This window comes from Oncorhynchus gorbuscha, linkage group LGY (genome assembly GCF_021184085.1).
Source record: "Oncorhynchus gorbuscha isolate QuinsamMale2020 ecotype Even-year linkage group LGY, OgorEven_v1.0, whole genome shotgun sequence".
Lineage (NCBI taxonomy): Eukaryota > Metazoa > Chordata > Actinopteri > Salmoniformes > Salmonidae > Oncorhynchus > Oncorhynchus gorbuscha.
This window is the reverse complement of record NC_060199.1, coordinates 2,381,186-2,393,322: the sequence shown is the minus strand read 5'-3', so window position 1 is coordinate 2,393,322 and position 12,137 is coordinate 2,381,186. Positions and strand designations below refer to the sequence as shown.

Below are 12,137 nucleotides of genomic sequence, written 5' to 3'. Positions count from 1 at the left end.
GAGTACCCACCCTAACCATAGATCTAGAATCCGCTTTCATTCCTCAAATCTGTGAGTACCTGTCCTAGCCATAGATCTAGAATCCGCTTTCATTCCTCAAATCTGAAGCCATAGATCTAGAATCCGCTTTCATTCCTCAAATCTGTGAGTACCCACCCTAACCATAGATCTAACCATAGAATCCGCTTTCATTCCTCAAATCTTAAACTTAACCACTGACTTCTTTCTCTTTAGGCCCTGGATGAATTTGCCACCAAACTGATCCAGAACAACCACTATGCCAAGGAGGATGTTGCTACTCGTAGAGATGCTGTAAGTACAGAGAGGAAACATTCTGCACATACACATGAATACGATAAGAAGCGGAATGTATCCTATGTTTGCAGCACTTTGAACTCTCTGTCTGTTTATATCATATTCTGGATGTTAGGGGCAGACATTTTATACACATCTTGTGTTTCCCCCTGTAGCTGCTGAGCCGCCGCAACGCCCTGCACGAGCGTGCTCAGTCCCGCCGCGTCGCTCTGGAGGACTCCTTCCACCTGCAGCAGTTCTTCCGTGACTCGGACGAACTCAAGAGCTGGATCAATGAGAAGATGAAGACGGCCACCGACGAAGCCTACAAGGTACGGTTGGAACCAGCTACTTTTAAAGTGGTATACTTTAGCTAGTTACTTTATAATGGGGTTTCAATGCTCAACATGGCTTTCTCCTAGACTGCTACGAGATCCCATTAGGATGCAGTACCACCGTGAACCACACAGACCTCTTATTCACAGTACTCTGGCCTAATAGCAACACGTTCCTTACACCATCTCTCTGTTCTCTCTGTTGTCCCCAGGACCCGTCCAACCTACAGGGCAAGGTCCAGAAGCACCAGGCCTTCGAGGCGGAGCTGTCAGCCAACCAGAGCCGCATCGATGCTCTGCAGAAGTCTGGCCAGGAGCTCCTAGACGGGAAGCACTACGCCGCCCACGAGGTGTCTGTACGCATGGACGAGGTCAGCTCCCAGTGGAAGAAGCTGCTGGAGGCCACCGAACTCAAAGGTGAGGAGAGGTGAAGTTCAGTGGAAGAAGCTGCTGGAGGCCACCGAACTCAAAGGTGAGGAGAGGTGAAGTTCAGATGAAGAAGCTGCTGGAGGCCACCGAACTCAAAGGTGAGGAGAGGTGAAGTTCAGATGAAGAAGCTGCTGGAGGCCACCGAACTCAAAGGTGAGGAGAGGTGAAGTTCAGATGAAGAAGCTGCTGGAGGCCACCGAACTCAAAGGTGAGGAGAGGTGAAGTTCAGATGAAGAAGCTGCTGGAGGCCACCGAACTCAAAGGTGAGGAGAGGTGAAGTTCAGATGAAGAAGCTGCTGGAGGCCACCGAACTCAAAGGTGAGGAGAGGTGAAGTTCAGATGAAGTTCAGATGAAGAAGCTGCTGGAGGCCACCGAACTCAAAGGTGAGGAGAGGTGAAGTTCAGATGAAGAAGCTGCTGGAGGCCACCGAACTCAAAGGTGAGGAGAGGTGAAGTTCAGATGAAGTGTGTGGCTATTATTATATTATTATATAATTATTATTATAGCAAGTGGAAGTAGTACAAAATGGCGGCAATGCTAGTGAACAGATGTGGTAAAAAGGTCAATGGAATGCAGATCGTGGAGGATATATGAAGGACGCCAGATTGTTGCACATTCAACAAGTCTGATCTAACAAAGTGGTTATTCGTCAAATCGGTCGTGATTGACGCCTTGTAACATGATGTTACTAAAATCTGGTTTGGATATATTTGGCTGGTTTTTCTGCATAACATTTTAGAACTAGTCACTTTTCAGGTTTAGAAGAAGTGCCTGCTGAATGCTAACACTCGTTCGTATAGCTGGTAGCATAGGTAGCTAAGCTCTTAAGTGTTCGGCCAGTAACCAAAAGTTTACTGGTTTGAATCCCCGAGCTGGCAAGGTGGAAAAATCTGCCATTCTTCACTTGAGCAAGGCAGTTAACCTCCATTAACAACTGCTCCCCGGGTGCCGGTGACGTGGATGTCGATTTTTAAGGCAGCCCCCCGCACCTCTCTGATTCAGAGTGGTTGGGTTAGATGCAGAAGACCCATTTTTGGTTGAATGCATTGTTGTGCAACTGACTAGGCATCCCTCTTTCCCATAGCTAGCTTAGAGAAATCGGTGGTGGTAAGTCGCTTTTAACTAACGCAGTTGATTGGTGACGATGACATGAACATCCATCCAAGCATCACACTCCGATTGTTATCTCATAGTGTGAAATACACATATTAACAATAGCCTATATGTAGGCTAATTTTTCCGGGGGGCAATGAGGAGATTTGGGATCTTTCCCACACACATTTCCATGGGATTTACATTATTTTGGACGAGTGTCATTGACTTCTACCACATCTATTGGAGAGTAACATTTCAAAGTGAAGGTGCTTTTGTTATCTTATAATGTGACTAGCTGTTAGTTACTAGACAAGGTCATTTTGGCGCCCCAAGATTTTAAACCAAACCTCTAAACTTTTTTTTAAGGATGAAGGGTATTTCTATCTTAATTTCAACCACTCCTAAACCTCTCCTCACCATGCTCTCCTCTCCCCAGGCATCAAGCTGCGCGAGGCCAACCAGCAGCAGCAGTTCAACAGAAACGTGGAGGACATTGAGCTGTGGCTGTATGAGGTCGAGGGCCACCTGGCTTCAGATGACTACGGCAAGGATCTGACCAGCGTCCAGAACCTGCAGAAGAAGCACGCCCTGCTGGAGGCTGACGTGGCTGCCCACCAGGTAAAGGGCTTGTTTGGCATTGTAGTCGACAGTGCAGGCAACTGCTGACTGATCTACAAGTCGACCTTGCATCATATAGAACTACTTATTATCATTTGTAGGTCAGTAAGTCACAATTTACCCACATTGCACCACTGTTTTGATCTACTCGAACGCGCTCAGTGACTTTAGTTTAGTTTATTTTATTTTTACAGGGACAGTGCACATTAATCAACGTTTCAGTAAAAGTGCCGGTTTTAGCCAGCTGGCTAATTTTCAACCGCAGTCCCTGGACAGGTTATTAAAAACAATTACTTCTATATCACCACAAGATAACTGACTGACAGCTACCAGGTAACTGGAGAACATCACCAGTAGCCTCCAGCTCGGATGTTTTCAGACCCAAAAAGTTAACTACATAGACACTGTTGCATTTACCTCTGGGACCAGCTGCTAGACAGTGTACCTCTTCATAAGAATCCCATCCATGCCTGGTGGTGTCTTTGATTGACAGACACAAATAAACTCAGATTCTATGCATGGGAGCTGCCACTCCAAGTAGCCTCCATAGCCTGGTTGCAGTGACATCATCATGGTCTGTAATTTTCAGGCATTCAAATAGTAGTGTTGACTTATGTGGTCTGGCTGCGCACAAGGTAAGCCTGGCTGACTGACTTAAGGCGTCGGCATGACTTGGATCGGCTGACACCTAGGCGGACTGAACCTAGTGTGCTTAAAATGACCTTCCCTAAAAACGAGAGAGCGTCAATAGTACGGTTTCTTCGTATTGAAACGCCACAGCGTCTCATTCATTGACATTTTTGGAGAGGAGATCTTTGTCGCACAATTTTACAGCCATGATGGTAAAGTATTTCTCAATTGAAAACATTTGCATGAGAACGATTAGTCTATCGTTGAATGTCAACACACTTCATTGAAGTATCCCTACTGTTGACCAATCCCCAACGATGGGATGTAGACTTCTGCTACATACTTTGGCATCCCTCAAGAAAAAAAATGTAGTGTGCAAGAACAGCTGAGGAAAACCCTTGCCGAAGACCAAAACGAACAAAAGTCATAATATATGCATGAACTGTTTCAGATCGGAAGCCTTTACTGCCACCAGGTAGTTCGTTGGCTGACTGACTTTCCCTCTCTCTCCAGGACCGCATCGACGGCATCACCATTCAGGCGCGTCAGTTCCAGGAAGCCGGTCACTTTGACGGCGACAACATCAAGCGCAAGCAGGAGGCGCTGGTGACACGCTACGATGCGCTCCGCGACCCCATGGCCGCCCGCAAGCAGAAGCTGTCAGACTCCCTGCGGCTGCAGCAGCTCTTCAGGGACGTGGAGGACGAGGAAACCTGGGTCCGAGAGAAGGAGCCCATCGCCGCCTCCACCAACCGGGGAAAAGACCTGATCGGCGTCCAGAACTTGCTGAAGAAGCACCAGGCCCTGCAGACGGAGATCGCCGGCCATGAGCCCCGCATCAAGGCCGTCACCCAGAAAGGAGAGGCTATGGTGGAGGAAGGTGAGTTGTTTCGTACAAATGTGCATAGGTCCTACTGGCACCTTTTTTCACCATCTCGCAGGTTTGGGTCAATTTCAATTCCTTTAATTATAGTTTACTTCCTGAATTGAATTGAAATGAATTGTCCAAACCCTTTCGCCATGAGGCCAATGGTGACTTTAAAACAGTTAGAGAGTTTACTGGCTGTGATAAGAGAAAAAACTGATGATGGATCAACAACATTGTAGTTACTCCACAATACTAACCTAAATGACAGAGTTTAATGGCTGTGATAGGAGAACACTGAGGATGGATCAACAACATTGTAGTTACTCCACAATACTAACCAAAATGACAGAGTTTAATGGCTGTGATAGGAGAACACTGAGGATGGATCAAAACATGACTCCAGACAGAGTTTAATGGCTGTGACAGGAGAACACTGAGGATGGATCAACAACATTATAGTTACTCCTCAATACTAACCTGAATGACAGTGTGAAAAGAAGGAAGCCTGTCCAAAAAAAGGTATCCTGTTTGCAACAAGGCACTAAAGTTATACAGCCAAACATTTGTTAGGTTTGGGGAAAATCCAATACAAAACATTACCGAGTACCACTTTTCATATTTTTAAGCATAGTGGTGGCAGTATAATGTTATGGGTATGCTTGTAAATGGTAAGGACTGAGGAGTTTTTCAGGATAAAAAAGAAACTGAGCAGAACAAAGCACCAGTACAGTCCTGGAGGAGAACCTGGTTCAGTCTGCTTTCATGGAGACACTGGGAGATGAATGTGCCTTTTAGCAGGACAAAAACCTAAAACACAAGGGCAAATCTACACTGGAGTTGCTTACCAAGAAGACAGTGAATGTTCCTGAGTGACCGAGTTACAGTTTTGACTTAAATCGGTTTGAAAATCTATGGCAAGCAGTGGCGATTTTAGCATATAAATGTTGGTCACATTTTTTAGATGCATGCCAGCAAAGCCACTAAACAATACATTAATGGCACTATAACGGTGACAAACGGTGCCCACAAAATGTTACGGTCTACATAAAGCTGTCCCAACAGCAGAGCTTTCTTTTCAGCACCATGCAGTGAATCCTTACTACTGCTACACCTGGCTATCAGCAGAGCCTTTCATTCAACTTCATTTATTGCCTTTAAAAAAAACATAGCTTATGCCTGACTTACTTAAACAAATATGGTTTCTACTGAGAATTTGAGATGTACAAGCTATGGCATAAGGGGACAATGAACAGATAAGAGGGAGTTCCTAATTTCGATTAAGACATATTAATGAGCGTGCTAGGACAGCCTATATAACTACAGTACCAGTCAAAAGTCTGGACACACCTACTCATTACAGGGTTTTTCTTTTCTTTTTACTTATATATATATATATATATATATATATATGGGAACACTTAAACAACACAATGTAACTCCAAGTCAATCACACTTCTGTGAAATCAAACTGTCCACTTAAGAAGCAACACTGATTGACAATAAATTTCACATGCTGTTGTGCAAATGGAATAGACAACAGGTGGAAATTATAGGCAATTAGCAAGACACCCCCAATAAAGGAGTGGTTCTGCAGGTGGTGACCACAGACCCCTTCGCAGTTCCTATGCTTCCTGGCTGATGTTTTTTGGTCACTTTTGAATGCTGGTGGTGCTTTCACTCTAGTGGTAGTCTACAACCCACACAAGTGGCTCAGGTAGTGCAGCTCATCCAGGATGGCACATCAATGCGAGCTGTGGCAAGAAGGTTTGCTGTGTCTGTCAGCGTAGTGTCCAGAGCATGGAGGCGCTACCAGGAGACAGGCCAGTACATCAGGAGACGTGGAGGAGGCCGTAGGAGGGCAACAACCCAGCAGCAGGACCGCTACCTCCGCCTTTGTGCAAGGAGGATCAGGAGGAGCACAGCCAGAGCCCTGCAAAATGACCTCCAACAGGCCACAAATGTGCTTGTGTCTGCTCAAACGGTCAGAAACAGGCTCCATGAGGGTTGTATGAGAACACCAAGATTGGCAAATTCGCCACTGGCGCCCTGTACTCTTCACAGATGAAAGCAGGTTCACACTGAGCACATGTGACAGAGTCTGGAGACGCCGTAGAGAACGTTCTGCTGCCTGCAACATCCTTCAGCATGACCGGTTTGGCGGTGGGTCAGTCATGGTGTGGGGTGGCATTTCTTTGGGGGGCCACACAGCCCTCCATGTGCTCGCCAGAGGTAGCCTGACTGCCATTAGGTACCGAGATGAGATCCTCAGACGCCTTGTGAGACCATATACTGGTGCGGTTGGCCCTGGGTTCCTCCTAATGCAAGACAATGCTAGACCTCATGTGGCTGGAGTGTCAGCAGTTCCTGCAAGAGGAAGGCATTGATGCTATGGACCGCCTGTTCCCCAGACCTGAATCCAATTGAGCACATCTGGGACATCATGTCTCGCTCCATCCACCAACGCCACGTTGCACCACAGACTGTCCAGGAATGGGCGGATGCTTTAGTCCAGGTCTGGGAGGAGATCCCTCAGGAGACCATCCGCCACCTCATCAGGAGCATGCCCAGGCGTTGTAGGGAGGTCATACAGGCACGTGGAGGCCACACACACTACTGAGCCTCATTTTGACTTGTTTTAAGGACATTACATCAAAGTTGGATCAGCCTGTAGTGTGGTTTTCCACTTTAATTTTGAGTGTGACTCCAAATCCAGACCTCCATGGGTTGATAAATTTGTTTTCCATTGATAATTTTTGCGTGATTTTTGTTGTCCGCACATTCAACTATGTAAAGAGAAAATTATTTAATAAGAATATTTCATTCATTCAGATCTAGGATGTGTTATTTTAGTGTTCACTTAATTGTTTTGAGGTGTGTGTGTGTGTGTGTGTGTGTGTGTGTGTGTGTGTGTGTGTGTGTGTGTGTGTGTATATATATATAGTGAAGACATCTAAACTGAAATAATAACCAGTTTCACATTGGTACATTTTTTTATACTGCCGCAAAAGCTTAATACGTTTGAGCCAATCAGTTGTGTTGTGACAAGGTAGGGGTGGTATACAGAAGATAGCCCTATTTGGTAAAATACTAAGTCCATATTATGGCAAGAACAGCTCAAATAAGCAGAAACGACAGTCCAATACTTTGACTGACCTTCGTGTGTTAATCTGGAAAATGTCAAGAACTTTGAAAGTTTCTTCAAGTGCAGTCACAAAAACCATCAAACACTATGATGAAACTGGCTCTCATGAAGTCCGCCACAGGAAAGGAAGACCCAGAGATACTTCTGCTGCAGAGGATAAGTTTATTAGAGTTGCCAGCCTCAGAAATTGCAGGCCAAATAAATGCTTCAGAGTTCAAGTAACAGACACATCTCAACATGCGTGAATCAGTCGAATTGCTGCAACGAGACCAAAAAGGACACCAGTAAGAAGAGACTTGCTTGAGCCAAGAAAAACGAGCAGTAGACATTAGACCAGTGGAAATCTGTCCTTATGGTCTGATAAGAACAGAGATTCTTATAGAGAAATGTTTGGTTCTAGCCGCTGTGTCTTTGTGAGACGCAGAAAAGGTGAACAGATTATCTCTGCATGTGTGGTTCCCACCGTGAAGCATGGAGGAGGTGGTGTGGTGGTGCTTTGCTGGTGACACTGTTAGAGTTTTATTTAGAATTCAAGGCACACTTAATGAGCATGGCTACCACAGCATTCTTCAGCGATACGTCATCCCGTCTGGTTTGGGCTTAGTGGGACTATCATTTGTTTTTCAACATGACAATGACCCAACACACCTCCAGGCTGTGTAAGGGCTATTTTACCATGAAGGAGAGTGATTGAGTGCTGCATCAGATGACCTGGCATCCACAATCACCTGACCTCAACCCAATTGGGATGAGTTGGACCGCAGAGTGAAGGATAAGTAGCCAACAAGTGCTCAGCATATGTGGTAACTCCTTCAAGACTGTTGGAAAAACATTCCAGGTGAAGCTGGTTGAGAGAATGCCAAGAGTGTGCAAAGCTGTCATCGAGGCAAAGGGTGGCTACTTTGAGAACTTAAAATATATTTTGATTTATTTAACACTGTTTTGGTTACTATATGATCCCATATGTGTTATTTCCTAGTGTTGATGTCTTCACTATTATTCTACTATATAGAAAATAGTACAAATAAAGAAAAACCCTTGAATGAGTAGGTGTCTCCAAACTTTTGACTGGTATGTTTAGCGCTTTTGAAATGTACAGCGCCAGAATTTAGAACATGGGCGTTTCTTGCAGTATTCTCCCAAGTCAGAACCGTAGGATAAATAAAGGGGCCATATAACCAGACAATGAAAGCTCATACAATATTCAATGATTTCTCTAAGACAGGCTATAGGCTACATGTGCACCACCAAGTCAGAAAAGTAGGCTACGTTTTGAGGGTGAAAGGGACAAAACACGAATAGTGAGGCACATGGGCAACTAACAGCTTACTACACAACGTACACTTGGTATTACTTTCTTAGCTACAGTATACATATCTCCCTGGCCTATTACATCATTTATGCAGCACCATACAATACATTTTTGGACTGACCTTGTTGTGCTGTGCTCACTTGAACAGGAAGGTGGCGTGGTGGTCCTTCACATTTTTGTCATCAAAGTCTGGTATTCTCTGGATTTATGGTGGTTTCAAGGCAACAGGGAACTCTGGGGAAAAAAACACGGTCGAATCATGACGTCAGTGATCTTCAGGTCGGAGCTCTGACCAGAGTTCCCAACTTCGAGTTGGATGAAACTTGTATTTATTTTTCCCCAATCGGAGCTCCGAGTTTACGGTTGTTTTGAACACGGCAGAAGTCATGCTGAATTGACAGCAGGGCCAATGTATTCAACTGTTTCTGGCCCATGGTGTTGCGTGTGAATGTTTATCCTTTTTAAGCTTGGAATAGATACCCTTAAACCCAGAATTGGACCACAGACCCAATCCACTGAATAGCAGGCTAGTGATTGCGTTGCAATGCTTGCAGTTAGCCACTGATTCCTTCCAAACCACTCACTGTTGAATTTGTGATTTCCAACTTATTGTGTAATGTTTATGTTCAATGGTCGGGGAGCACCAATATGTTTTATTTTATAATTTCTCTTTATATTTTATTTATTTATTTTATTTCTTTATTTATTTTATTTCACCTTTTATTTAACCAGGTAGGCAAGTTGAGAACAAGTTCTCATTTACAATTGCGACCTGGCCAAGATAAAGCAAAGCAGTTCGACAGATACAACAACACAGAGTTACACATGGAGTAAAACAAACCTAGTCAATAATACAGTAGAAAAATAAGTGTATATACGATGTGAGCAAATGAGGTGAGAAGGGAGGTAAAGGCAAAAAAAGGCCTTGGTGGCAAAGTGAATACAATATAGCAAGTAAAACACTGGAATGGTAGTTTTGCAATGGAAGAATGTGCAAAGTAGACGATTTTGATTCATGATGACTGTGTGTCTAGCCAGCTCGCTAAGATTTTGAAAGTATGATGTTAACATGATCAGTCCAATCAAAACTACTGTAGATATAACATGATTTGACGTCCACTTGATCTGTGGCCAATGACCTTAAGCCTTCTTGGATGGGCACTTCTAATGTAAATCTATGGCAGGCAGCACCCAGGGGGCTTGAATTTTCAAGCTCTCCCAGTAGATTTTGTGGTGATTTAGTGTCCTCATGAGTGGCACAACTAGAGAACATTACCAACCCCTACACTCAATATTTTCCACTGGCTGCCCCACCACCACAGAAAGCACTGAGCTAAGCTGAAACACCTGCATTTTGGAGCTGGCTTACTCAAGATAGCAAAAAAGAGACTATGTTTGTATGCAGCTTTATTGACTTAAAGATTATTCTTTTTTGTTTGCTAAACAGGTGGGGCTCAAAACAGGTGGGTTGCCACCAATGGCAAGACCTGAAAAGGGTTGTCTAACAATGGCAAGACCTGAAAAGGGTTGTCACCAATGGCAAGACCTGAAAAGGGTTGTCTAACAATGATCAACAACCAATTTAACAGAGCTTGAAGAATTTAGAAAAGATTAATGGGAAAATGTTGTACAATCCAGGTGTGTTAAGCTCTTTTAGAAATTTACCCAGAAAGACTCACAGCTGTAATTGCAGCCAAAGGTGTTGACTCAGCGCTGTGAATATTTATCTAATAAATGTTTTATTTTTCATAAATGTTTGACAAATGTTAGAATTTTTATTGCACTTAGAGTCTTTTGTGTAGTCGTTGACAAAAAATTATCAATCCATTTGAATCCCACTTTGTAACACAACAAAATGTGGAAAAAGTGCTTTCTTAAGACGCTGCAAATAAACAACCCCCCTCTCCCTATGGTCCCCACCAGGCCACTTTGCTGGGGAGGAGGTTAAGGTGAAGCTGGGGGAGCTGAACGGCCGCTGGGACACCCTGAAAGGCAAGGCCGGGCAGCGCAGGCAGGACCTGGAGGACTCACTGCAGGCACAACAGTACTTCGCCGACGCCAACGAGGCAGAGTCCTGGATGAGGGAGAAAGAGCCCATCGTGGGCAGTCCCGACTACGGCAAGGATGAGGATTCGGCTGAGGCCCTGCTGAAGAAGCACGAAGCCCTGATGTCTGACCTGAGTGCTTATGGCACCAGCATCCAGGCTTTGAAGGAGCAGGCCCAATCCTGCAGGGTAAGTCTGGAACCCACATTGCATCTTTAGTCTTATCGTGAAATGAATGTGCACCATTTTACAACTTTTATAAATGCCTAAACTAGCTAGCTAACATTCTATGAACAATTCAACTATTTTTCCATCTTTGCAAACATCTGAGAACCAGAGTACCAACAAATCAATCATTTCTTTACTACTCCTGGTCTGTTATAGACACAAACAGATATTTTCATGTTGCTTTTGTCTAGATTGCACCTTTAACACTTGTTTCCTTTCCACCTGCAGCAACAAGTTGCGCCCACCGATGATGAGACTGGCAAGGAGCTGGTCCTGGCCCTCTATGACTACCAGGAGAAGAGCCCCCGTGAGGTCACCATGAAGAAGGGAGACATCCTCACCCTGCTCAACAGTACCAACAAGGTGTGTGTGTGTGTGCACGCAACTTGTATAATAAAATAAAATCTTAGCGAGATGAACAAAAGCCTTGCTCCAAGCAGGGCCAGGTCCACAAATAACTGCTGCTAGCCTATACCCATGATGAGGCACTTGATGTAGGACAGAAATCATTTGATAGGTATAAGCAAGATAGTATGAACTGAATGGGATGCATGTTCATCCCTTATGGGGGACAAAAATAACAGGTTTGTCTTGTGCGTCTTCTCTCCTGACCTCTCTCGCCTGCTGAAGGACTGGTGGAAGGTGGAGGTGAACGACCGCCAGGGCTTTGTGCCAGCGGCCTACGTCAAGAAGCTAGACCCCACCCAGTCTTCCTCCAGGGAGAACCTGCTGGACGAGCAGGGCAGCATCGGCCTCCGCCAGGACCAGATCGAGAACCAGTAAGGGCCTCCTCCTACCTAACCCACGTCTACCATACCCACTTCCAAATTACCATCCCTTTCCCATTGTAATTTCTGACTTCTGCTCTTACATGCCCCAGTACTCATCTTCAGTCCACTCCTGTGGTTCTTTACCACCTTTTTACCTCTAACTAAGAACATAACCTGTTGACCCGACTGGTTGAATGTTTTTAACAAATGTACGTTCCTATCTTAGCCTAGCTAATTAACAATAAACCTCTTCAATGTCCCAGTCTCTCTCTCTCCCCCTCCCTCAAAATTTTGTCTTCCTTTAGTCTCTTATCATTACAGTCCAGTGAGCCAGTAGCACTTAAACTTTTCTGTCACTAACGGCCTTGCC

The 12,137-nt window shown here is 44.8% G+C and overlaps 1 protein-coding gene across 1 annotated transcript in view; it reads left to right on the top strand.

Moving 5' to 3' along the window:
• Positions 1–12,137, top strand: part of LOC124016647 (spectrin alpha chain, non-erythrocytic 1-like) — a 49,663-nt gene that overhangs the window by 16,973 nt on the left and 20,553 nt on the right. Inside the window, 8 exon segments of the mRNA XM_046332184.1 lie at positions 235–312; positions 471–626; positions 842–1,046; positions 2,591–2,772; positions 3,916–4,282; positions 10,648–10,958; positions 11,226–11,360; positions 11,628–11,776. Of these exon segments, the coding sequence (XP_046188140.1) occupies positions 235–312; positions 471–626; positions 842–1,046; positions 2,591–2,772; positions 3,916–4,282; positions 10,648–10,958; positions 11,226–11,360; positions 11,628–11,776 (1,583 nt within the window).